Source organism: Homalodisca vitripennis, unplaced genomic scaffold, assembly GCF_021130785.1.
Source record: "Homalodisca vitripennis isolate AUS2020 unplaced genomic scaffold, UT_GWSS_2.1 ScUCBcl_58;HRSCAF=869, whole genome shotgun sequence".
In the NCBI taxonomy this organism is placed as follows: Eukaryota; Metazoa; Arthropoda; class Insecta; order Hemiptera; family Cicadellidae; genus Homalodisca; species Homalodisca vitripennis.
In genome coordinates, this window is record NW_025776175.1 from 46285 (window position 1) to 68760 (window position 22476).

Sequence of the window (22476 nt, forward strand, 5' to 3'; positions counted from 1 at the left end):
TTATCTTTACAGCTAGTTAAAAGTAACTTTTGAGTATAATGATAACTTTAAATTGAAATAAAGACAAAATCTAGGTTTACAATAATTAGTATCACCCGTTACCACATTTCTTGTAACACCCGTTACCTTATTTTAACAAACTAAATGTACATATTCTGAAATTTTTAATTGATAATGTTGTTCCAATTAAACATAACCTTACTTTTAAAGAAAATTAGAAATCCAAGTTGTTTAGTTTGATTGTGAGATAAAGTTTTCAATGGTAACGGGTGTTACAGGCAAACATTCTAAACAAAAACAACTATTTTAAGAAATGGTGGTTAATAATTACCTTTAACCCTTTGAGTGCCAAGGGCCGATTTAATCGGCCTAGCAACATTTCCGCATAGTGCCAAGGGCCAATGTAATCGGCCCGATGGTATTGACGAAAATTGCCAAGGGCCGACTAGATCGGCCTTTCCAATATTGGTCATTCTGTTGCTAAATATTGACGTATGATATCGTAAAACGTATCAAATTAAAGTCCAAGAAATGTACGACATAATTCACATAGTGATATTTTGTATATATAATATACAATATTTTTATGTAGCTGATATCTAAAAGGCTGTGGCACGAACCACCTATTGTCACGCTGCAGTCGTTTTGTTTACGTTCAGTTGTTTTTTCTAGCTGTCTAGTGTGGCTGTGTTGACATTTTGTTTTAAAAGTTTCCTACTTTTATTACTTCAGTTCAATTTCATTATTGAATAAGATATAGTTTGCCGAAATGAGTAAAAGGAATAGATCGCCCTTAAGCGAAAATAGGTCAGATTCCATTATATGCCTCTAACGCTTAAACTTTTTTCAATGAACTTAGAACGTTATAACACGATGTAGTTGAGTAACAAAACTAACATTATGCCCCCAACGCTAATTTAACTAAACTAACCTAAACTTAAATAATCATGTGATGCTGCGCGGCCTGCTGTAATCGGGATTCTCGAGAAAGACAAGATAACAGCGACAACAATACCGATCGTAATACCTGGAAATGCTTGTTGACTGATGGAATGTTAGTTCTGTTACTCAACTACATCGTTTTATAACGTTCTAAGTTCATTGAAAAAAGTTTAAGCGTTGGGGGCATATAACGGAATCTGACCGCAAAAATACATTAATTCATTCTTATGATAAAAACACTCACTCAGTTATTTCATCTGAAGGATTTAGTATAATAGGCCTAATGAAATAAGTCCAAAGTAATTAATTTAAGCCTGTTTATAATAAATAAATGACAGTTATATAATCTACCTTGATTTAATTTCTTAAAACTAGTAAAATATATTTTACATGAACAAGAGTAAGCGTTTTCATGCATTTTGCAGCAATATATAAAAAAAATTCAAAACTCAGTTATATATAAATGTATTTTTATAAAACTTAGTACATGTATTCCAACTAACATGGGGAACATAAAACTCATAAAACAAAAATAAATAAATACTTTTTGTATCTTAACACATTTTTTTGTTTTTGTTTACACATATATAAATATATTTTTTTAATTTATGGTCAATATATATATATATATATATATATATATATATATATATATATATATATATATATATATATATATATACCAATTTGTAGCCTGTATCTTGCCCTAAATAATAAAGAAAAAAGTGTCCCATTATGTTACTCTTTAAGGAAGGTGTTAATTTTTTAGTAAAATACTGCAGTAACATAAAAATAGTGCTTGGAACTGAGGGCAATGGCCTGTCACAAATGATTGGCACTGGCTGCATGACCTCCACCACTTCATGTGGCACTCAAAGGGTTAATGATGATCATGAAGCAAAGAGGTTGTCACTGCCAATCCATTAACATCATAACAACAATCAGCAGCTGATATACAACCTGAAAAAGTTATTGCCAACCTGACTGTCTTTATTACACTCTCAAATACAATGATGTTAGTTCACAGAAGAGTAGTAAAAACTGGGAAATTAGTGGAAAAATAAAAAAAAATACATATGTTTGAAAAAAGTTTATGGATTTTTGTAGCATTATTCATAATATTTACTATTAAATAAATAAAATTAATTTTTCACACTCAGGCTCCCTTTAATATGGAATGCATGTAGGCCTAATACAATCAATAGGCACAGTTATGCTTCATCACAATCAAGATCAACTAATCTAGCCCTTTTAGTTACATCATTATTAGAGTACTAATTTCATTCATTACCTTGATGTTTTTACGTGTAAGGTAATCACAATAAATTAAAATTTTCTTTTTTTCTAAAGTGTAAACAATCAGCAGATACTTGTTTATTGTGTTGAATAATAACGTTGCCACTACTTGGTTTGCTGTCACTTATTTCAATATCACTGTCCAAATATCTGTCTACTTCTGAAATATGAAAACTGTCTTGTTTCACTACTTAGTGGCTGAACTAAAATCTCATTTAACTACTGTAAATAGTTGGAACAGTAAATATTGAGAACTTAAGCAGAAAATTGATAAAAGTTGAGCACATTGCAAAATATAAACAATAACCAAACAAGCTATTAGTTGTAGTTACAGTGTGCTAATGTAACAAAACAAAATGGATCGACATTGTTTCAAAATACTGAGATTTTTAGGCATAACATATGATGAGACAAAATAAAATATCTGATTTTTGCAAACAATATGCATCAGTGGACAGACAGTAAAACTATGGTAAATATTGTAATCTTGGTATTTGATTAGACCAAGTTTAAAAAGGAATTTAAAAAGATCAATAAATGATACACTTAGAACACGTATTCAAAATGGAAGAGTTTTCAAAAAGCTTAAAGCCCCTACACTTGTAGTTCAGTAGATTAAAACAATATTAGGTTTAGCTTTCTACATTTGGTTTTCAGTAATCTTTTTGTTACTTAAGTTAATTTTTAAAACTAAACAAGAGATTTTATCACAATATTTTAGTTTAATGATTATAGTAAAAGTATCTGTACAATTTGACATCCTACACTGTTTTAATTACCCTAAATGATTGTTCAGTTGCGTACTTATTTCTTCTGACAGTTTTTGGTAGATAGGCTATGATCTTCCTGTTGCTTTGGTTATTTCAAGAACTTATATTTTTCTTATAGTATTTTTTATTAAGAATCTAAACATTATCATTAGTAGCCTTTTTAAACAGTGAGTGTGATCTTGCTGGGTTGTAAAAGTTTACATTAGAATCGTTATTTTGTAAGCTGATATGTTTATTCTGAGCTAACCACCACAATCCAACATATATACATGCAATTTTTCATTTACTTGTACAGTTAAGGGCACAATGTTTGTAGTCCAGTGATCTGATGTTATATAACATCTAACAACATTTTCTGAGCTGCATGAAATTTTCTCGTCCTTTGGTTTTCAAACCGTTTTCAAACATGTGTTTAAGTGTCTCTTTATATTTAAGAACGTTGAATGTCTTCTTTTTTTTTATTTTAAGGGTACTTTAGCATCATCTGAATGCCACTATTTATTATATTTAACATTTTAAACTTTTTTTGACAGTTTTCCTCGCCAAGGACCTATAAGTAGAGAAGGCCACTCTGTCCCCATCTGCTGTTTTGCTATACATGAGTACCTACTATAAATATAAAAAGTTAAAGTCAACATTTAAAAGCACTCATGTGATCTGAACTTGAGTCTGAGTACAATCTTGAAGGATGTTTTTCTCTTTTTGCCAGAAGTGCGAGTTGGGTGGTCTTATCCTACACTGATGACTATGCACATTTCTGATCAATCAGTACTTTCCCGACCTCAGATCACATCCTAGATTGTCCAACTTTTCTTACATCAGATCACGTTGGGTGATGTACTGATCAGAAATGCCACTGACCATCAGTGCAGGCTGAGGTGGCGCCACCCTGCACTTCAAAACAACAAAAAGAGAAAAACATCCCTTGAGATAGTATATAAATTCGAACTCTGATTACGTGTGTGCTTGTAAATGTTAGCTTTAATTTTGGTAATGTTAGTAACCTATTTATGATAACTTAATCTAAACCTACTTATATCACATCTTAACAAAAAGTAGATAGGAACAAGTGGCCTAATTCTCACTGACATCGCTTTCTTTTGAGACGCAGAAAATGAAACCAATCGTCATAATGACATGTAATTTTCTAGTCAAACAAAGTCTGCTCTTTCTAATGATATAATGTTTTTAGGTCCCCAGTAAGAAAACTGTTCCAAAAATAGTGGCCTCCGGATAACACTAATGTAAGTTATGCCTTTAACACATTGAATGCGGCTGGCACCGCACGGTGCCGCGCTTCGGGTGTCCTCGGGTGCGTTCGGCACCGGACGGTGTCACGCCACCTTCTAGATTTCACAACGTCAGTGCTGTTTCAGCTTCTGCGTGAGGAAGGTATATTTCGCGCCGCGTGTAGAGTACCCTTGTTTGTTGTTCCACGTGGTTCGGGTTGAGTTCATCGACTAATCTGTGTGTTTGGTGTATTGTTATAGTTGTAGGGGCTGTGAACTTCGTTGTGAACAATGGATGGTCCTAGTTCTAGCCAAATAAGACACTATTTGAGTGAGAGTGATGTGGAAAGTAGTTCTGACGATTCTGTGGCGTCTGCCGGCCCGGAGAGTGACATTGACCAAGCCCAGCTTGACGCGCCGCCTATTGTCAATGTGGTGGCGCCTGTGGACATCGAGGATGAGGACACGGATGACCAGGAAGCTGATCAAGTGATTTCTGACCCAATATGGTCACTTCGTACTGCAGGTATGCGAAGAATTCCCTTCACAAAAGAAAACAAATTGCTTGTACCTGCCCCCGGAACAAACGATCCTATCGATTGGTTTTTTTTACTACTTGATGATACCTTGTTGGAAAAAATTGTGTCTGCCACTAACAAAAATGCCTGGGAAATATTATTTTCCCCTAACCTCAAAATAAAATCAAGAATAAATAATTGGCAGGAACTGACAGTGGCTGAACTGAAAAAATTTTTCGGGCTAATCTTTCACATGGGAACTGTAAAAATCAATCGTCTAAACGATTACTGGAAAACTGATCGTATGTTTAATTTTGGATTCGTGAGATCCCAAATGAGCAGAGACAGATTTCTCCTGATCCTAAGATGTTTAAATTTTTATGAAAGTGACGAAGAGACTGTACCTGATGATCGCCTCTACAAAGTCAGGCTTTTGATTGACTATTTCAATCAAAAGATGAAAACCATCTACTACCCAAGTCGAGAGTTGTCGATTGATGAAGGAATGGTGCTATGGAGAGGACGTCTGCACTTTCGACAATACATTCAAGGAAAGCGCCATAAATATGGTATCAAGATTTACTCGTTATGTGAACCGGATGGACTTTGTGTAAGTTTCACTGTGTATTCTGGGAAGGGAGGTGAACTTGGAGGAAAAGGTCATGCTAGCAAAGTAGTCAAGTATTTGATGAGGGGAATGCTTGGGGTGGGCCATTCATTGTATATGGATAATTATTATATCAGTTACCCCCTTGCAACCGAGTTACTGAGTGAGAAAACCTACTGCACCGGCACAATGCGCTCAGACCGAAAGCATGTTCCGCTAGATCTCAAGACAGCTCGTCTTGCCAGAGGAGAAAAGGCAGAACGGTACGCCAATGGTGTTTTGATAGCAAAATGGTGCGACAAGCGTCAGGTGTTGTACCTATCCACAGAGTTTGAGAATGATTGGGCAATCTCAATGAATAGGTATAACCAACCTCGCCAAAAGCCTCTGCCCATAATACAGTACAACGCCCATATGAAGGGTGTGGACCGAAATGATCAGCTTATGAGCTATTATGCCTTCGAACACAAATCAATTCGCTGGTACAAAAAGATCTTCGTCCATTTCCTTCAGACGTTGTTGGTGAACTCCTTCAAACTTTATTTACAAACCAACCCAAGGAAAAGATCGCTGTACCACTTTAGATTGTCCATCATCAACATGCTTTTGCCTGCAGCAAACGCAATCACACCTCCACTCCGGCCTAGACAACAAACAACTGTCAGACACGTATTGTCAAAAATGGACACACCTGACAACACAGGAGAAAGGATGAAGAGAAAACGATGCAGAGAATGCTCAAAGACAAAGAAAAGAACCATGACCCTTTTCTTTTGTGCCCAGTGCCCTGGCGAACCTGGCCTATGTGCACTGAGATGCTTCGACAAGTATCATGAGTAGGAAAGAAAATGAGGCAGGAAAAAGTGGAAATATTGTAAATATTGTATATAATTGTGTGTATGACGGTTACAAATGAATGAATACTGTAAACAATTTGAACAGTGAAAAGTGTTGTGCGTGGAAAGTGACGGACGCGACTGACACCGTCGGGTGTCCAATGGCATCTGACCTGCCGAGTGCGGCCGGCACCTTCCGGTGCCGCTACTATATTGTTGCTGTATATATGTATATATGGACATATACACATCATTGATGGTGCATATGAAGTCTCCACATAATAATGGTAAGTAAAACCTAAAAAAAATATTTTCAGCATGGGCTTGTATTTTACGTATTTTCTGGCAGCAGTGAATGTGTTAATATTTCCCTTGCAAAAGGCATACATGTGGTCTATATTTTCGATTTGATCTTTTATAAATCTTTGTAAACTGTTTCAAGTGGCCTTATGTGTGGTTGTTCCCCTTCCCCATCACAGGCATTTCCCCCATGATATGAAGCAAAAAAGTGCTATTCAGCCTGTAGATTAAAATCTGTCTTGTGCTTGCAATTGTTAAAAAATGCATTTATTCTGTACTGACTACCACTTCCTTCTGGGAAGTAAAAGATCTTATACGTTTTCTTAGTTATATTTTATATAATTTGTTACATGTGCTTGATGTAATGTGTGGACAACTGAGTATTACGATCTAAATAATCACTTAAAATGTGTAGTGAATGAGCTCTCATCTCACCAACTTCATTCTTACAATTTAAAGAATTTGATGCACAGTTGCTTGGTCATTGACCCAATGATCCCAACATTGAATTTTATCCTTGACAACGAAGGTGATCGTAAATTTACCGTGAATAAACCTATACCAGATTTGACTGGTTGTGAAACTTGATGTTTTAGTTAGCAATCTAGGCCTATAAATAGTATTTATTATGAAGGAAAATATTTTGTAGATGTATCACTTGTTGGATCCTTTAGTGTTATGTGTAAATTAATTCTTTATACACTCAGTAATTGTTAACATTTAACTATAACTTATAAAACTGTCAGAGAATCCTGCCCGCACATTTTTTTGTGTTACTATTCGTAACAGTGAATAACAGGATAATTTATTTAACTTTACAAGAAATTTAATTGTTTTATGACTACTAAATAACCTTCATTTTCAATAGCAAACGAACCAAAAACTGAAAATGTGGTAATTTTTACTGCGTATATCAATATGTCAAAATGACTTGTCACAAATTGTTGTTAAGTAAAGTTACACTTTTTTGCTAAAGTATGCAGAACATAAACATTTAAATGCAAACAATAGCATTATTACATAAAAAATTACATAACAAAAATTAGTGGTTGTTGAGCAATTTTAAGTACAAAACCACAATTATTGAGTTGCCTGGTAGAGTACCAAAATTTTCTTAGAAAAAACCAAACTATCCAATAGTCGTAGAATTCATCATTCAATAAGATGATAGGAAATTACTATATAAAATACGTAAAGTGAATTTATTGTACACCAAATTTTACAAAAAAGTAGCAAAGTTACCAAAAAATGCAATGGATTTTTTTATAGGTCATTATAACATTTTTGCTTTATACATAAGCCCAATAAGTGTCATATCAGACTAATTGTAGATTTAAGTACTATTATATAAATGTAAATTTGAAAGTGTTAGTAAAACAATGAAAAATAAAAGTTGTACTGTTAAATTGATTTTAATGTTTTGTTATATACTTTTGTTTTTGTTCTAGGGCAAGAAACTGAGAAATTACACTTACTCATAAAGATACCTAGTTTCCAGAGTATTCTGGATGGGTAAGGTTGGCGGAGGGGCCGTTTCCTGTCAAGATCTATGAGGGAGGATTTCGTAATATCAGTTATGTTTCTGTAGAAGAAAAGGGAAGCCAGCTCTGTACCAGCCTTTCCAGTCAATACAGGCAGGGAGTGGCACACCCTTACACTAGGCTAGCAACAGCCCTTAACACCTAGGGAACCTCACTAGCTTCAACAGCCATTTCCCACAGTAGATTAGGACATATCGATCTATCTTTGCACTCCAATATCTTGGCATTTATGGTTAGTGATTTAGCGCTCCTAGACATCCATAATGTTACCCAGATTTTATTGACTCATCAGATTTGCTATACCCAGTGTAGTTTCAACTGGAAGGTATAAATAAAGAGACCAAACTTTCAAAACTTATTTGTCACACCCCTATGAACGTTTAAAAATTTCAAAAGACTTGTAAGTAAATTATTGTGCTTTGTATAATCAGAATCATAATATGGCAATTACAAATTAATAACTTGAAGGTATCATCAAAATTCTTAATTTATTACCAATAGTTTACATTATGCCACAACCTTCATAATATATTGTGAATAGTCATTCGTTTGTAGCATAATAACTGGTTTTACATAATAGACTCTACAAAATCATCAACACTATATAGCTAGACTTATAGAAATATTTTAAAACTTTTCTTAAATTCAACTTTATCTTTAGAAGCAATTAATATGATTATACAGCAGATATGCAATTTAATTTCTATCTATAAAAACTATTTTGTGAACTGGTTAGGATTACAGCTAACTCTAAGATCACGATACTTGTCTGGAAAAAAGAATTTTTATAGGACTATTAAAAATTATTTTATTAAGATGTTTTTAACATGCAATAATATGGCAAGAATAAATAAGTAACATACAGTTAATACTTTCAATTGTATAAGCAATTGTATAGAGAAGGCCCTCAACATCACTTGGTCTAGAACTGGGAGGTTAGTGGTCTGTACAGACTCCCTCAGTAGTTTACAGGGTATCAGTGATATGTTCTCAAAGAACATAATAGTTTGGGATATATGGAAATCCATACATTCACTACAATCTGAAGGCGTCAACGTAGTTTTTGTTTGGGTACCGGGTCACGTTAGTATTCCGGGAAACGAGCTGGTGGATGAAGGAGCGAAGGATGCACTGGAACTTCAGCCTTTTACTACCCGGATTATGGCATCCGACATTACCCTGGTGATGAAGGCTAAAATAAAAGAAAAATGTAGTTCTGAGTGGGGGGCAGTTGGGAATAACAAGCTGCGCCGTATTAAAGTCTGTGTGAAACCATGGGGTACATACAGCCAGCCGCAGCAAACGTCGTGAGGTGGTGGTGTTGTGTCGCCTGTGTTTAGGTCACACACTGCTGACTCACGGCTTCCTCATGAAAAGAGAGAATCCTCCAGTCTGCGACACGTGGAACATGTGCCCTCGCTTCACAAGATTCCGTCTGCCAGTTTCGTTAACTGATCTCCTGGGCGACAACGAGGCTATAATTGTGAAGCTCTTCGCTTTCTTAAACGAATCCTCTCTTTTAGGCCGAATATAGTTATGGTTATTAATTATTTTGTTATTTGTTATGCTAATTTATCTTAGATTTACCCTAGTTATTTAGTTTATAATGTTTGTTCTGTTTGTTAGATTTACAATTATTACGAGTATGGCCCATTTACAGCCATGCCACTAGTAATGTTTTCATTCCTATTGTTTTGTCATTTAGTATTTATTACCTTGTTATTTGGTTTTTAATGATTGAGAGAGTGGCCCATTTACAGTCACTTTGGCAATAACATTGTTGAGTTTGGTATATTGTTATTTATTTAATGTGATACCCCTGTAATTTATATTTTAACTTTTGTCAAAGTGGCCTATCTAAAGTCACCTTCACAAACATTTTTTGAGTTGATATATTATTTTTATGGGTTAATTATATAATATCTATAAGGCACTGTTTAAGCTATCTTTATTTGGCTATACGTACTTTATAGCACAAGTAAATGACAACGCTACAACAGTAGGCGGTTGTCAAGCTTACAGAGGCCATTGATAACCTCTTGTGTTTTATGGCCCTATAAAAAAAAATTGTTATAAATTTTATTTACCGCTACCGGATTGGCCTCTTTACAACCATCTTGGTGGCAAACACTGTAATATATTTATAGTCTTTAACTTATACTATTAAGTTCCTCCTGTTATTTGTGTTTTATCGTTTAGTGGGCTAGACCACTTTACAGTCTCTCCCAAGTTGATTTAATTGTTATCTATTTATTCCCTCTATGTAATATTTTATTTACCTACTTGTACGTTTTCGTGTAGGTAAATTATGTGTATTAACTGACACCACCGATTATGAGTTGGTGTCATCTATGCATAAGGGAGATGGCGTAAGTGTTTTTTGCCCACAAAAAAAATCAAAAAAATCCATATTTGCAAATTTTTCAGGAACAGCTTTTTTAGCTTATAATCTATTATATGATTTACCATACATCTACGAATTTAGTTTTACCAATATTATAAGATTCTATAACATGTATATAGTACATGTCCAATACAAAATAATGTTAAAAAATTATCATTTCAAAATTAGGCTATAAAATTACGGCTCAGTTCCAGTTTTACAAGGAAAGAAAAGAGAGTGTCCAGTTTTTACAAGGAAAGAAGGGGGAGGGTCAAAGGATACTCATTTTAATGAAACTGCATTGTTTAGTAAAAAGTCCAATTAAACTTTATTTAGCCTTGTGTAAAATATGAAATGTATAACATACAGTAAAAATGGTTGTTAAGTTCATTTCTTGTTGTCTGGAAAAATGATTGTATATAGAACTATTTAAAATTATTTTTTTAAGATTGTTTTTAGCATGCAATAATATTGCAAGAATAAATAAGTAACATGCAGTTAATACTTTCAATTGTATAAGCAATGCTTTGCAATCGGTTCTAGTATGAATGACCTAATTGAGTTAATATCATTACCTCATACAATAATTCCATATGAAATAATGCTTTGAATGTGAGCATAATATACTGCTATTAAAGTCAACTTTTACGAATGGCTTTAATCAAAGCAACTTAAAAGGTACTGTAGTTAGTTTCTTACATCAAATTTCAGTATGAGTATTACACTTTAGATTGTCACATGAACACTTAAAAACGTTGTACTTCCATGGTTTTGTTTGTATTTTAATCCTACAGCGGACTGACAACTAAAAGTAGACTACATTACTGGTTGCACTCTATTTGACAGATACATTTTAACCAAATAGCTTGTATAGTATTACACAGTTATGTATGTAATGCTAAATATCAATAACAAAACTGTAACTCCTTAACTTGATATACTGGTGTTTGGTTCTTCTAAAATACACATGACATATTACATGCACTACATTTGTAAGGAAAAAAAGCTGAACTCACGGTTGCACTGTTTCTGCTAGTTACTATGTCGGTTACACCTGTTATATATATGTGTGTTTTTTTTAAATGACTAGTTTTGGCAGGCTATAGATGTACGTTTTGCATGGGGTAAAAACCTTTGTTTTGCGTCACTTAACGTCAAGTCACATTTGTTCTGGGACTAATTTTTATTTCTAAAATACAAGATTGTAGTGAAAATGATAGTTACCATAAAATGGAAAGGCAGACATAATTACTACATTTTTATTGCCTTTTTATATATAAATCCCCATTGAAAACTAAGTGCATAGTTTTTTTTCTAGGCTTCAAACCACAGAGAAGCCATCACTAACTTTGATGGGACAGAGAATATCAACCGTTGAGGAAATAAATTTTTTCGGTCTTATTTTTGATTCTCGTCTTACTTGGTTGGCACACATCCGAAATCTTAATAACAAATGTGTTTGCTCGCTTAAATTTTACAAAGCCACCATTCGTTCCTGCCTAGATTATGGTTGCCATGCTTACGGATCAGCAAAAGCAAATGTTCTCAAAATTTTAGATACAGTCCAAAACTCTGCCTTACGACTGGCCACTGGAGCCTTTCGTTCTACCCCCATCATCAATTTTCTTGCTGAAACTGGAGAACCTTCCTTTGTTTACAGACGACTGCAAGTATCCCTAATTTATATTAATTTTATGCATTATCATCAAAACCTGAAAACCCTGCTTTTGAATCAGTCCTACTTAACCCTCTTCAAGATTTATTCCTAGTGAGACCCCGCCACCCATCACCCACAGGTGTGAGGGCTAGATCTTATGTCGAACAATTAAGACTAGATGAGTACGATTTTAGGGTAGTACATCAATGTGACGTTCCACCTTGGATAGTCACAAAACCTGAGATAAGTACAAGACTGTCTGAATAGAGGAGAGGGTGCAAATGTGGAAACCCTGTTTGTTTTTAATTAGTAAAAAATCAGAGGATTGTTATTTCAACTTGAAAAATTACCTTTTAATACGTTGTAATGTGGATAATAGATAATCATCAACCATAATTGCAAAATCCATGTACTTAAAAACTATAAAAATGTTTAGCAAACTTACTACAGATTCAGATTGTTAAAAAAGTGTGGGTAGTGTGGAAACATCCCAAATGTACAGTAAATAATGTCTTAAACAAGTAGGAATATTGAAATTTGCACAGTATATTCTTTTTTAGTTGTTTTTATTGGTAGAAAAAAATTTTAGATAAGAAAAAATAAATAAAACATATTTTAATTTATTACAAAGTTGGATGAGTTTAAATTAAAAGTCTTTAATTTATCTAAAATTTTATTTAACATAGTCTCAATATGTTCACATAGTCAACATAGTCTTACTTGCAGAAATCGCAAACATAAATGTCTTTTTCCACACCGGCACATTCAGAGTGGCACCATTCATCACATAACTGACATTGGATCCATAGTTCACCACGCACATCTTTTGAAAATGGATCGCCACAAAATATGCACAGGGCATCTTCATCAGAGGGTTTTTCTACACCAACTGGAAGTTCTAGATTGGACTCTCCTGAAGATATGGATTCGTTGTGTTCTTCAGCATCCGACTCTATCAAAATGCAGGCGTTTGTTACATGTTTTTGCAGAAGAAGAAGCTTTGGATCTTTTACCAGTTTTCTTTCCAGTTGGGGGCAGCTTGTGTTTAGTTTTTGATAAGGATTCTTCCAAGTTGTTGCTTGTACGGGGATGATGTGAAAACAGTGCAAGAACTTGGCTTTCAACCTTTATTGGAAGTCTTCCTCTTCATCGGAGGTAATGGCATTGTCATGTGGTGACACACAAATATTTGAACAGGTGTTTGCCAAGTTGGGAAGTTCTGAAGAGGTTCCCGGTATGGCGTGATCCTCTGAAGAGGTATTCGGCAAGGCGAGATCTTCGCGTGGCTCCTCTCTAATAGCAGGTGTCGAGGGAAGGAAATCGACATCACTGAAAACAGTTCGGTTACATGGGAATATTCCAGTCTCAGAAAATCCTTTGACAGCGATAGAGGCCGTCTGGCATTGTAAGTAAGCCTTACCAAACAATTCGGCTATATTATAAGGCCCTAAGGGTCGATTGATTTGGCGCAGCCATTGGCGGATGTACTCACTGTACTATGTCTTCATCGAGCCCATGAATGTCTTATCAAGTGGCTGAGTCTTGTGAGAGGTGTGAGGGGGGATGCTCACAATTGTTACATGGTTCATCTTTGCACGTTCAATAACATCAAGGTTTCTTGCGTGGCTGTTGTGCCCGTCTAAGACAAGCAGAATCGGTGACTCTACTGTGGGATGCGTCATAGCAAGAAAATGATCAAACCACTCAGTAAAAATCTCTGTTTGAATCCATCCAGATGAATGACATTTTCCTATCGCCCCAAGTGGCGCTCCTTTCATTAGTGTATCTGTCCAATTCTTCCTGGGAAAGATCATCATCGGTGGAATGAAGCTTCCACCGGCACTCATACAGCATATCACAGTCACCAGCGAACCTCGTTCAGCTGCTGTAATTGCCCCCACTTGACGTTTACCTCTAAGCCCTACTACATGAGGTATCTTGCTCTGGACTACAGTTAGTCCGGTTTCGTCCACGTTGTAGACACGGTCAGCTGTCAAATTTTGCTTGTCGTACTCAGCTTCCAGAATGTCAAAGAACTTGCTTATTGCTTCCCTATTGAACCCATTGGCACGTGAAAATGAGGTTTCCATAGGCTTGTGAATTGTGATTTTGTTTTTGTGTCGCCTAATAAAAAGTTCAAACCAAGCCCTACCAGATGCATTTGAGGTAAATGGGTGCTTGATATTATTCTTTAGGGCTAGTTAATAAGCCATCTTTTTGACATCCAACCTAGTAAGGCCATAAAAACGATGATCCATTTCGACCAAAAACTCCACCAACTGCTGTTCCATAGTATCAGGTAGGACAGGTTTACGTCCTACTTTTAAACCAACACATTCAGACCACTCTTGACGAATCGCTGAAGTGTCGTCTGGGGCACTTTAAACTCCTTTACACGCTTTCTTACTCCCATCTTATTTTCCCTGTATGCTGTTATAGCTTTAATCATATTTACAGGATCCCACTTCTTCAAAAGAGACTTTCGCCTCGGCCCGATGTGCTTCCTTGGCATCTAAAACGGAAGCACATCGCATATTAGAAACAATGCATATGATGTGGGTAATGTGGAAACCATATACATGTTTCCAGGTTACCCACACTTTAGCCATATTGGATTTTACGAGTTAATTCAAGAAAAAGTTAGCTTACATATTCATTGAAACCCAACAATAACTTCCATACAGCTCCCTTTTCCAATACGACGATACGCACTACGCTATCTCTATGATAAGATAGACTAACTAATATCTAAAACTTACCTTCCAAAACTTTTGGAAATTCACGAAACAGAGGCCGATGCACCACCATCAACTACAATGCCCGACTAACTCCTAGCGCTGTACCGTTTTAAAGTAGGAACTAGAGTGACTGTTTACGGCAATCGACGCTAGAGCGAAGCTCCCTGTAGTCGAAATACTACTTGACGTTTCCACATTACCCTCATGTTTCCACATTTGCACCCCCCTCCTCTACAATAAGTCCTCTACTACAGATAACCTATACCAACAGGAGTTCCGTTGGATTATAATATAATCCAACTCCAATTCCAGTCGTCCAATTCCAAAACTCGTCATGTCCAAAAAATGAAATTTATCAGGAAATGAAAAAAACATCTTACAACATTAATAATTGTAGCATAAAATTGATTCTTTTAACTTATTTTTGTATTTACTTGTTTCTCCTAATCCTAAAAATATTTCAGTTTCAGTTTATTTACAAATTAATAATAAATGTTGGACATAACGTGATTTGGAACTGTAAATGGGAGTTGACGAGTTTTAGAACTGTTGCCTTTAGTTTGAACTGTCACCAAGTAGTGAAATTATTAATTTTGGAAGTTCGGGACTAGGGTTACAAAAAATAAGTTAATAATGAATTAATATTGGATTTAATTACACAATATAAAAATTATTTACATTGCCAAGTCCAATTTTTTAAAATTTTACACTCCGAAAACATAAAGAGAGTAAGTTAGATCAAAAACCTTATTACTCAAAGATTATAAAATGAACTTGTAATAATAATTAATTAAACATCAAAAACGTTATTTTCAACGCCAAAGTCCATTATATTTTACACTCCTAAAACATTTTCATCATCTTCGCGAATTTCATCTGCATCATCAACTTCTTCCTCGCTGTCTTCGTGCGCTTGTAGAAGAGCTTCTTGTTCTGACAAAAGTTCTTTGTAGAAAGTTAAGTTTGGATGCAAGTTCCAATCATGTTCATAGTGTTTGGCAAGCAGAGACATCAAATCATTTAATTTCTCATCTTTCAATAAGACACCTTTATTTATTTTTTCCGGTGAAGTTTGACACCATGATTTACCTTTTCTACAGATTGACTTGGCTGCTCCCACATCCATATTGTATCCAACCTCGCCTTAAACAAAAATATAGTTGAGTTACTAGGATTTTTTGATTTTGATAAAATTATTTTCTTGCTTGGCATGATCTGAAAATGCCAGTTAGCTGGGGTTTTAGCGGTACCCGGTACAGCTGGAGTTTCTCCATGTTTGGGAGTGCCGCTTACTGCTTTTTTCCAGTCATGTACATCCAGATCTGTACCTAGCTTAAAAACAGTACCAACTTTCAAACACTTTTTCATTTTCTTCAGGGTTGACAATGGTCGATTTGGCCCCTATCTCTCTTTCAATTCGGCCAAAAATCCTATCTGGGGGTATGTAGGAATGTCCCACAATCGGAAAAATAAGAATCATCTGTGATACTGTGGGGGGCGAATGTTTGGCAAGCCAAGTGCAAACCATCCCTACAACAATGGAATTTTTATTCGCCCCCCCGGAGCCATCTGCAATAAGCTTGATTGTATGGATTCCATCTAAATTTGTATTACATAAGCGATGGTAAATTGCTGATGCGATTTCGCATGATCCTTTAGCGAACTCGTTTTCAAGCAAAATGTAACAAAACTTGTTTTCTTTGGTCTGTTTATCTTTAGACGAACCCTCACAAACAGTGAAGTTGTAATAATACATCTGTCTCAGATAATAAGAGGATTGATCTGGTAATTTAGGCAATACAAGATTTTTTTGGCAGTCAAATGTCAAAACTTTTACTCCTTCAACAGATTTTCGGAGATTGTCAAAAAAAGCTGTAGCCTTGACTTTGTGTATAGTCAGTTCAGCATTTAATTGTAGTTTTTCTTGTTCATCTGTACTCAATTTTAATCGCTCGTTGTGCATAAGGCAAAATGAGCACACATCTGTTGCAGGCGATCCAAAGCCTATGTTGAAATCGGTTTCAAATACTGTTCTAAAGAATTCATATTTAACTTTATTGTCAGGTTCATATTGTTCATTATACAAGCGGTAAAGTTTAGCAATTGATAAATCACTGCGTAAGTAAAACCGTTGTACATTTTTAGACCTGCAGTAGTGTTTTTCTACTGGGTTAATTGATTGTATGAAGGCTCTTACAGCTTCCCGCTTATTGGAGTAAGCCCTAGACCTTGTATCCCCTCCTCTTCTATCTGCAGGGGTAGTGCCTTGTTCAAAAAATTTCTTGCACAAGATCTGAACACGATCTCGACTTACACCGAGTACTTCTAGAAATGTTTTTTGCATACCTGTACTCTGGTGACAACACCATTCCGCTGTTTGTTTAGGAAATACCTAGTTGTTACCTTCTTTTCTTGCAAGTTTCTTCTGCGATGTGGGGTTTCAACAGTCACAAATTTTAAAATAAATTCATTTTGTACTTCTCGATCTGGATTAGCGTAAAACCTCTCATGCATCCGTCGTACGTCTTGCATCCCCAGTTCCTTACATTTAAATGGTCCGCCTTTATGGTTACAGGTTGGCATTTTTGGTAGATTTTTTGACTTGTATCTGGAAAAAACCCAATATTTAATCATTTGATAGTCTAGCATAACACAAAAAATACAGCATCAATATTTTTATCATAGATTTTGTGCATCTTAAGAGTAAGATTTATATAGATGCCATTAAACATAAAAATGCTATAGGTGATATTCAGGATTTTGCTACAAATGCTTGGTTTAGGGTTTAGCATTGCTTGGTAATTGGTACAACAACAAAGTGAGTTTAAACAAGAGAATCAGAGCTTATAGCCTAGTTCAGCTTATAGGTCAATCAGAGAAAACGTACATGATTCTTTAATGTCAGGATCACTACAATAAAAAAGAGGTATTTTAAAACAATGCTCTTAACAATAATTAAATGAAAAAGTAAATTAAAAAACTTGCAGGCTATCAGTAGCCTATAATATCTATAGCCTAGGCCTACTCACCTCTCTCTCTTGGCCCTAACATTCTTCCAATTTTCTGAAGTTTTCAATCGTTTACGTGCTTTCCCCTTAGGTGCAAGTGTTATAGTGTCTACTTCAAAAACATCATCAGCATCTTCTTCAAGCTCCATCATAAACAAACTAATTAATTAGCGATTTAAACAATAAAATACTTGACAAAAGTCTACTCAAGAATGCAGATTGCAGAACTAACCTAAAACAGGCTCTTGGACACAGCAAGGTAAATAGATGAATATTATCGTTGCAACAACCCAAAATCAGCTGTTATAAAAATTCAGCTGCCCAAATATTACTAAACTTAAGGCGGCGCCAGATATGCGTCATTCGGCAAGCACCGATTGTTTGACGTTCGGCGAACTAGTTGTCTTGCTATTTGCCGATTAACGAGCAGACGTCTACACACATGTGAGGTTTTCCGAGCACGTGTTCGTTCTGGGAATAGCAAATAATCGTCAACATGGATGTCGATGTTGATGATGCTCTTCTTGCTTATCACGCTTTTATAATTTTAACTGGAGGATATTTACTGCTAAAAATGAAAAGGAAACCTAGAAGAAGGAGATGGTGGGCGGTATCCGTAAATCGTAATAGAAGCCAGTAAGTACCTTGTAAATAATAACTGAATTTTGTTTGTTATCCCTGGGAATGTTGGGACACTTCTCAATATATATAGTAATTGCACTAAGATTAAGCTATAATATATTGTAGAACAGCTTACCCAATGTTTTGTATATTTAGTTAGGTATACAGTTTTCAGCTAATACGTTTAAATAAAAAAATACCCCCGTCGCAACTTACGTACTAAGCATATTTAATATTTTCGATGACACACACACATACACACACATAGTATTTATACATGGTTTTATATATATATATATATACACCATGTTATGATAACTTGTATATATATATATATATATATAAGTTATCATGATCTTGGGCTTAAGTCTTACCATGCCACCTACAGTAATAATTAACACTTTATTGCATGTTTCTGATTTCAGGTACAGCGGTACAAACTTATTAGCAGATTTGTTAAAAGAGCCTTCTGGACAGTTCCAAAACTTCTGTAGAATGTCTAATGAAGATTTTAGTTCACTACTAGCAAAAGTAACACCTTTGATTGCTAAGAAAGATACAAAGTGGAGGAAAGCAATACCACCGAATGAACGTTTAGCCATAACCTTACGATTCCTAGCAACAGGAGATAGTTTTAAAAGCCTGCATTACTAGTTTAAAGTATCACCCCAAATAATATCAGAGATAATTCCAGAAGTATGCAGCTCAATAATTGAAGTACTGAAGGATGTTATTAAGGTAAGCATAATAAAATTTTCAAACTCATTTTATTCGTCACGTTGTACAAGAACATTTACATCATTTACGTATTATTGTTATTAGGTTTAGCATTTAAACAATAAGTATATATTATTTAGTAACATATTAAGTAACCAATTATTTAAATTTGGAAAAGTAGTTTTCAAGTCCAACATTTGGAGGATGTTCACTATTTTCAGCATCAGAACATACTACAACAGTTCCAGAGAGAGCATGTAATTCGTTGGAATCACTTGGAACTGTGTACAATGTTAAAGTTTCATCAGGACATGGGGATGAATTTACAGAAGCTGACGAGGAAGGTGATGGTTGCATGAAGTAGGTGTTGCCCGATGTTGCAGGTCCTTTCACCATTCTCATTTCAAAAAGAACGTTGTCAATCCGGTGCATACATATTTCCCTTGTAGACTCGTCCATCGATTTTAATTTTGCCGCAACTAATTCGCCGTATATGTCACATAAGTGTTTTTCTTTTTTTGGTTGAAGTGATTGTAAAGTAGTAAACGCAGCATCCATCTTCTTTTTTATCTCAATTTCTTCAGCTGTTCTGGACTTTTTTCGTGGTGGAGGTTTAAAGGAAGATGAGGCATAGTTAGGCGAAGTTGTGGCACAAGCAGGTAGAACAATAGCTGAAAAGAAACATTACAATATAATGGAATAAAATATATATGCAAAGCACAATTTTGTATGTCATGTTGTAAAGTTACAAAAATAATTAAAGACAAATTCATTAAGTATCTTAATAACTCCAGTACTACAACGGTGCAAATTATGGGACTCCCACACGAATTACGGTGATGGATAGTCAATAGAAAAAAACACATTACCTTCGTTTCTTTGTTCAGGCTCTTCCCTGCTGGCAGATGGTACATTATCTGATAAATTTGGCAAATCTATGTTCCTTTCGGCTTGGAATTGCTCTTCATTTGGAGGTGGAGCCACCTGAAATCACAAATGTAGTAACTTTGTATAATGTAAAGTATTACAATGACACTAATTTTAAATAACATTTTCAGCTTCCTGCTACTGCGACTGAGTGGAGAATAATTAGTCGGCATTTCGAGGAACTGTGGAATTTCCCACACTGCATTGGTACTATTGATGGGAAACACGTAACAATTCAGTCACCAATCAACAGTGGATCCGAATTCTTCAATTATAAGAAATACTTCAGTATTGTACTCATGGCGCTGGTTGACGCTGAGTATTGTTTTATGTTCGCTGATTGTGGCTGTCAAGGAAGACTGAGTGATGGTGCAGTTTTTAAAAACACTGTACTCTACAACAAAATAAAAAGTAAGAGTTTGAATTTACCTAACGATGAGCCGCTACCAGGGAGACAAAAACTGATGCCGTATGTATTTCTTGGTGATGATGCATTTGCTTTAAGTAAGCGACTCATGAAGCCATTTCCAGGTAGCCATGAACAAGGTAGCAAACCCCGCATTTTTTAATTACCGTCTATCACGAGCCCGAAGAATAGTAGAGAATACGTTCGGAATAATGGCTAGTGTTTTCCGTGTACTAAGGAAGCCAATGCTACTACAACCTGACAAAGTGGCACTAGTTACTATGACCTGTGTTATTCTGCATAATTTTTTAAGAAGAAGCAGGACATCACGATCGATGTACACTCCAGCGGGAACCTTTGATTCTGAAGATAATGGTATGGTTACAGGAGGGTCGTGGAGGGAAGATACCGCTGATATGACATCTATGTTACCTCTACAGAAAGTGCCTAGGAAGCCAGGTACCGCAGCAAAGGAATACAGAGAAGAGTTTGCTGAATACTTTATGAACAATGGAAAAATCCCCTGGCAAAATGACTACAGTTAAATACATGTGTACCCTGTACCATTGATTTTAATAAATAAATATAAATATTTTACCTCTGAACTAAGTGTCTCTCTTGGCAGGTTCTTATCTTTGAGAAATCTTTCCATGATTTCATAAGCAAACCAATTTGGTTTGTATATATCATCAGATCCGGCTCCACTTTTACAGCTTTCCTTAACCTTTTTCAAACACGTTCTAAATGAAGCCATCAGAGAGTCTTTTTTCTTTTTCAATTCGGTGACAGAAAACTTGTTACCCATCTTGCTTTCGATTCTTTTCCATGCATCGTATATTTCATTTCTATTTTTGTGATTGGGATGAGAAGGGTTCCAAATAACTGGTTCATTCTCATAGTATTGTAAGAAATCCAACACCAACTCATTAGGCCACTCCATACCTTAAAATAAGAATAAAATTATTGTTTATGTTATTTTTCTTAAGTTCATAAAATGTTAATGAGTTAATGGGGAACCCCGGTCAATAACTGTATAGGACATGAAAACCCTTAAAATTGTAACTTTAATCATGACAAAATATTAAATATTAATATTTGTAGGAATTTTTAAAACATTTAAAGAATTCAGTTTATAATTCAGTAGCCTGGTCATTCACTAGTTTTCAGCCAAATAAGAACTACTTAACCTCAATTTAAGAAAATAAAATTCGTCTTACCCAATAGTCAATGAGGCTCTGATGACAAAATTGGAAACCGTGAACAGTTCTTATCTCCCAACCACAAAGCCGAATGTGTGGATGAAGCAAAGTTTGCCTTTTCCCAAATATTCGTCCACTTTGATGTGTGCAAAAGACCGACACTGAACGGGAAACAACGAGCACTAATGTTTGCTGCTTGCCGAATAGACAAACAGACATCCACACTGCTCGCGATTCGGCGAGTCGCTGCTCGGTGCTTGACGAATGACGCATGTCTGGCGCCGCCTTAATACTAATTTCAGTTGTAAGACTGGTTTTTTCATGTTAAACTAATAAGTCTAATTTATTTTGGACAAAACGACTATTGGAACTGAATCACTGAGTGAAATGTGAAATTCAGTAGGATTTAACGAGTTTTGGTTCAGTAACTGTGAGGTGAACATAACGGGTTATGGAACAGTTTTAGCCATGGACTTGACGAGTTTTGGAACTGTACCTGGTTTTCAAAGCGACTTTTAAATAGAAAATAACGACTTTTGGAACTGTTAGACCTCTGAAATGTATTACCAGGGCAACCAACTATCGAAAGGTGCAAAAAAAAAACAACATCGATTTTTGTGGACATAACGAGTTTTGGAATTGGGTGACTCATATGCAGCTTAGCTCCCTGCAATGTTGTATTTACTGACGGATCAAAGGATAATTCGAGGACGGGTTGTGCATTCGTTAATGCTGGTAGTCGCTACGGCTTCAGTCTCCGTAATGATTCCTCTATCTTTAC

General features: G+C 35.4%; 2 protein-coding genes and 1 long non-coding RNA gene across 4 annotated transcripts; 2 read left to right on the forward strand and 1 right to left on the reverse strand.

Annotated features, from left to right (window-relative positions):
* Positions 1 to 4528: 4528 nt before the first annotated feature.
* On the forward strand, positions 4529 to 6202 carry LOC124370214 (piggyBac transposable element-derived protein 4-like). Its single transcript, XM_046828504.1, has 2 exons — positions 4529 to 4726; positions 5393 to 6202. The coding sequence occupies exons 1-2, from the start codon at positions 4529 to 4531 to the stop codon at positions 6200 to 6202; spliced, it is 1008 nt and encodes a 335-aa protein (XP_046684460.1).
* An 11965-nt stretch (positions 6203 to 18167) lies between these two features.
* LOC124370212 lies at positions 18168 to 21101 on the forward strand. 2 transcript variants are annotated; one of them, XR_006923170.1, is made up of 3 exons: positions 18168 to 18461; positions 18872 to 19184; positions 20222 to 21101. It is a non-coding gene; the product is annotated as an uncharacterized LOC124370212 (long non-coding RNA). The 2 variants fall into 2 exon arrangements; XR_006923169.1 differs by lacking the exon at positions 18168 to 18461 and having other exon boundaries at positions 18781 to 19184.
* LOC124370211 lies at positions 19195 to 21981 on the reverse strand. The gene is made up of 4 exons (XM_046828501.1): positions 21714 to 21981; positions 21095 to 21438; positions 20033 to 20147; positions 19195 to 19834 (listed from the first exon to the last, which is right to left on the reverse strand). Exons 2-4 carry the CDS (start codon positions 21434 to 21436, stop codon positions 19323 to 19325), a joined length of 969 nt encoding a protein of 322 aa, XP_046684457.1. The 5' UTR covers positions 21437 to 21438; positions 21714 to 21981; the 3' UTR covers positions 19195 to 19322.
* Between the last annotated feature and the right edge of the window lie 495 nt (positions 21982 to 22476).

Coding starts and splice junctions, on each gene's coding strand:
- LOC124370214 (XM_046828504.1), top strand. CDS start 4,529: ATGGATGGTCCTAGTTCTAGCCAAATAAGACACTATTTGAGTGAGAGT. Junction 4,727..5,392: donor ATGACCAGGAAGCTGATCAA/GTGATTTCTGAC, acceptor TATTCTGGGAAG/GGAGGTGAACTTGGAGGAAA.
- LOC124370211 (XM_046828501.1), bottom strand. CDS start 21,436: ATGGAGTGGCCTAATGAGTTGGTGTTGGATTTCTTACAATACTATGAG. Junction 20,148..21,094: donor GAGAGACACTTAGTTCAGAG/GTAAAATATTTA, acceptor TTGTGATTTCAG/GTGGCTCCACCTCCAAATGA. Junction 19,835..20,032: donor GCCTGAACAAAGAAACGAAG/GTAATGTGTTTT, acceptor GTTTCTTTTCAG/CTATTGTTCTACCTGCTTGT.